The 3903-nt window shown below is 37.8% G+C and overlaps 1 protein-coding gene across 1 annotated transcript; it reads right to left on the reverse strand.

Moving 5' to 3' along the window:
• Positions 1 to 1236: 1236 nt before the first annotated feature.
• On the reverse strand, positions 1237 to 3281 carry LOC107575456 (nectin-3-like protein). The gene is made up of 2 exons (XM_016261832.1): positions 2881 to 3281; positions 1237 to 1902 (listed from the first exon to the last, which is right to left on the reverse strand). Exons 1-2 carry the CDS (start codon positions 3245 to 3247, stop codon positions 1277 to 1279), a joined length of 993 nt encoding a protein of 330 aa, XP_016117318.1. The 5' UTR covers positions 3248 to 3281; the 3' UTR covers positions 1237 to 1276.
• Positions 3282 to 3903: the final 622 nt, after the last annotated feature.

The raw sequence follows: 3903 nt of genomic DNA on the forward strand, positions 1-3903 counted from the left end.
CAGGAACTTAAGGAAATAACATTCCCAATACTAGATGAGCCATAAACAGCAAGCATACCTAGCAGTTGTAATTACATCAGCAGATTCGGCACATTCGCGATAGAAAAGCCGTAACATGTTATTACAGCTGATGTTTCCAACATCTAAAAGCAATATAATCATTATCGAGCATTGCATTGCCAATGCAGATGTGAGCGTGACTGAAAGTGTAACTCGGATTGCGCTTTAAAAACACGAAAGTACAATAGATTCACATTCTTAGACTACATTAGTGTCACTATTGTCTTTGACAGTCTGTCCTTCAGTGAAGAAGCAGTCTTTTCATAGAGAGCATCTATTCTTGCCGTGACTGTTTTGCAGTGATGGAATGTCGTACTCGGGCTCAACGTAATGCATGAAATCTTGAAATCCTTCTCCGTCGACGAAACTAATGGGCAGCAAATCTTTCACCACCATTTCAGCGATTAGCTGTGTCATCTTCTCGGTTCTGCCTGCGTTGCATTTTGGTCTTACGGCAAATGATGCAATGCTCGTCTGAGTTGCCGCTCTGTTATCGCCAGACATTTTATGTACAAATGTTAGATGATAGCGCATTGTACTTGTTGTAGATTTGTTTTTGACCTCCAAAATCTTTTACAGTGTGGTAAACTCTTATGATATGGTCTTTTTTATAACATAATTCAAGACTTTCTTTCTAATTATTAGTGATACAAATAACTGCCCCGTTAAGATGAAGCAGCCCAATCTGTTGAACAAAAAAATATGTTTGTCTTGAAAACACAAAATAGACTGCACCGCAGCTGCAGCAACACTGCAACAATAACAATAATAATAATAATAAACTTTCTTCTATGATCACCAAATGTAAATGCTTAACTTTATGTAATCTTGAGCAATTTTTGCTTCTCAAAAAGTATTTATTATAACATAATATTAATATATCATGATACATTTTTTTCTTTTTCCTAAAAAAAAAACAAGACCAAAATACTGATTAAAAAAAGAAAACAAAATATTCCCTGCAATCAAAGACTCAGTACTTTCAAACTCAGCTTATGTGACTGGAATGGTTATGCACACAGTGCGGCTTAATTTTCACAGACTTGTTTTCTTTGTGTAAATCCACCCTATGATCACAAACCATGTAAACCTCATAAAACAAGCATGAAGAATAATAAATACAAATTTTTTTTTTTTGATCTCACTTTGCTGAGTTAAATAACACTTTCTTGCTGATTTTAAAGTATTGTTGTCGAGTTAAAATTCCCCTGCCTTTTCAAACAAACAGTTCCCTGCGTGAAATCACAGATCCATCCATGTGAAACACGTAGTCGCTGTCTGTGCCATTGTAGCACTTTTCCTGCAGGTAAGGGGAGCCATTGTGTAGCAGTGGCCCACTGGGGTTCATGTTATGAGGGTTGTGGTGGTCGGAGTAATGCGTTCCTTCTCTCTGAAGGCTGAGTTTGTCTCCACAGCCCTCCATGTCTTTGTGGTCATTGGGATAATTGGGATTGATAATGTCTCCTTTGGGTTTGAGCTTCAAGGCTTCCGAGTCATCTCCATAAACGTCCTGAAGTTCATGGGGTTGAAGGACGTGCAGTTGCGACTCTTTTTGCATGTCGGATGGGCAGGTGTACTGTTTGGTGTAGTAGACTCCTCTGAATGTGTGACATTGACGCAGGTAGAAAGCCCTCGCCAGCGCCATCAGCAACACCAGCATCAGGAACCCATCGACAGCAGCGCCTACGATAGTGCCCAGGCTGCTGTCCAGCGGAGAGGCCTGGGTTGGTTCTGTGGAGTGGGCACATTGGTTTATGGGAGCTGTGATGGTTAAGCTTGTGTCAGGCAGGATGGTCTTGGTGGTGATCGTGGTGGTGTGGGCTGCAGCGGTCAGTGGCAACTCTGAGAGGGCAAGATATAGACAAATATTAAATATAGGCAGATATATAATTAAAGACAAATTGTGAAGAACATGCACTGATATTAATATTCTGGCTGGTACTGATTATCTGATATTAAAATGTAAACTATTAAAACAAAATAAATGTAATCAAAAACATTAAATTAAGCAGAGTTATTATATGGGATTAAGTTTATTTCTCATACCCTACTAGCAATTCTTTTTTTTTTCTTCTTTTTTTTACATATACCCCAGAAATATAATAATATATAATAACATATATTAATAATAATATTCACCAATATTAAAACTCTGTATGGTACTGACAAGCTGATATTGAAATATATACTATTTTACCTAAATAATAATAAATGTAGGTACATCGCACTTTTCACAATACACAGCATTACAAAACAGCTTTACAGAAAATAATGATTTATACTTATACATCTACATTCATTTTCAACTTTAAATGCTAGATGTAAAAAAAAAAAACATTCTAAATGTACAAATAGGGGAAATGAACCTGAACAATTAAATATCCAGTAGTGACTGCATCTTTAATATTAAATGATGACCAATATTGTGTATTATTTCGTCATAAAATAACCTGGGGAAAAAAGAAAGTCAGCAGATGCTATGAGGTCCAAGGGAAAATAATGTTTAGAGGCAGGTGGTTATTTAAAGGTTATTTCTCAAGATAAAAGGACAGATCTCGCAATGACTAATAGGAAAAACAAAATCTGGCTGATGTAACAGCAGGTTCAGGCAACACAGGGCACAATTATTTGAATTTGGAGGCCTGTGGAGACACTGTAAGAATGAACAAGTCTTCAAGACTGGTACATCAATCTTTTGACATTAAAAAGAAAGGATGTTAAAAATATTGCTCTTTTAGCTGGTATAAAATAACTATTTGGAGTATCCATTTCCTGTATGGGACGTCAACTAGGGACAACTGTTCACAAAGATATACTCACCCATAATGTCCACAGTTGTGGATGCTTGCATGATTCCAAGTTGGAAGGTGACCACTTTACAAGTACAGGTCCCAGTGTCTGCAAATCCCACACTCTGCAGGACCATGGATACATCATGCACTGAGGGCTTGATGAAGTGCACCCGTTTGCTGTACTCATCAGCTATGGAGGTCCCATATTGGGGGTTGAAGACGGCCAAAGTGATGGTGCCGGAGGGCAGCTGGCGTTCCCAGGACGTCTGGGTCAGACTGAGGTTTGTGCTGACCTCCCCCCTGCAGGTCAAAGTAATGCTTTTCCCCAGCACTTCAGTCACCTGCTCAGGAACTACAACCTTGTTGGCCCACACACCTGGACAGATACATGTCATCAGAAATAAGATCAGATACAAGAAATAGATTAACAGTGGCCAAGTTTCCATTAAACACAAGAAATGCAATAGAAGAACCATTTTGGTTCCCCAAGGAACCTTTCAGTGAACAGTTCAACCATTTTTTTCTTAGTGTGAAGGACATTTTAATAATCTAAAGAACCTTTTTCCACTATAAAGAACCTTTTGTAGAACGGAAAGTTTTCATGAATGTTAAAGGTTCTTCATGGAATCGTCAATGCCAATAAAGGACCTTTATTGTCAAGAGTGAATTGTTTTATATTTAAATTTGTTTGGGGTCTAGAACATCAAATTGTTTAAGATTACCCGAGGGAAATGCTACTTATCTATAAATTGTTGCCAGTGTCGACAAAATCTGAGAATGTCGATATATTTTAAATGTTGCAAAAAATCTATTTTAAAACATTCTTGAATGACTCGCCGAATTCAAGACTAAATGTTGTTCAAATACTGCAGAAAATGCTAGAAGGAACATCTCACAGAAATCTCTTTACATTACACTGTGAATCAGTTTAAAACGCTATATGCTCTTAACCAGTTCCACCTGTCTAATCTTGTTGACATCACTTCCATCAGGAGAACCCTTGAAAGGTCATAAATGAAGCACAGTAGTGGGAGATAATGTTTTCCCTAGC

The sequence above is a fragment of the Sinocyclocheilus grahami genome, unplaced genomic scaffold (genome assembly GCF_001515645.1).
Source record: "Sinocyclocheilus grahami isolate Dianchi unplaced genomic scaffold, SAMN03320097.WGS_v1.1 scaffold2654.1, whole genome shotgun sequence".
In the NCBI taxonomy this organism is placed as follows: domain Eukaryota; kingdom Metazoa; phylum Chordata; class Actinopteri; order Cypriniformes; family Cyprinidae; genus Sinocyclocheilus; species Sinocyclocheilus grahami.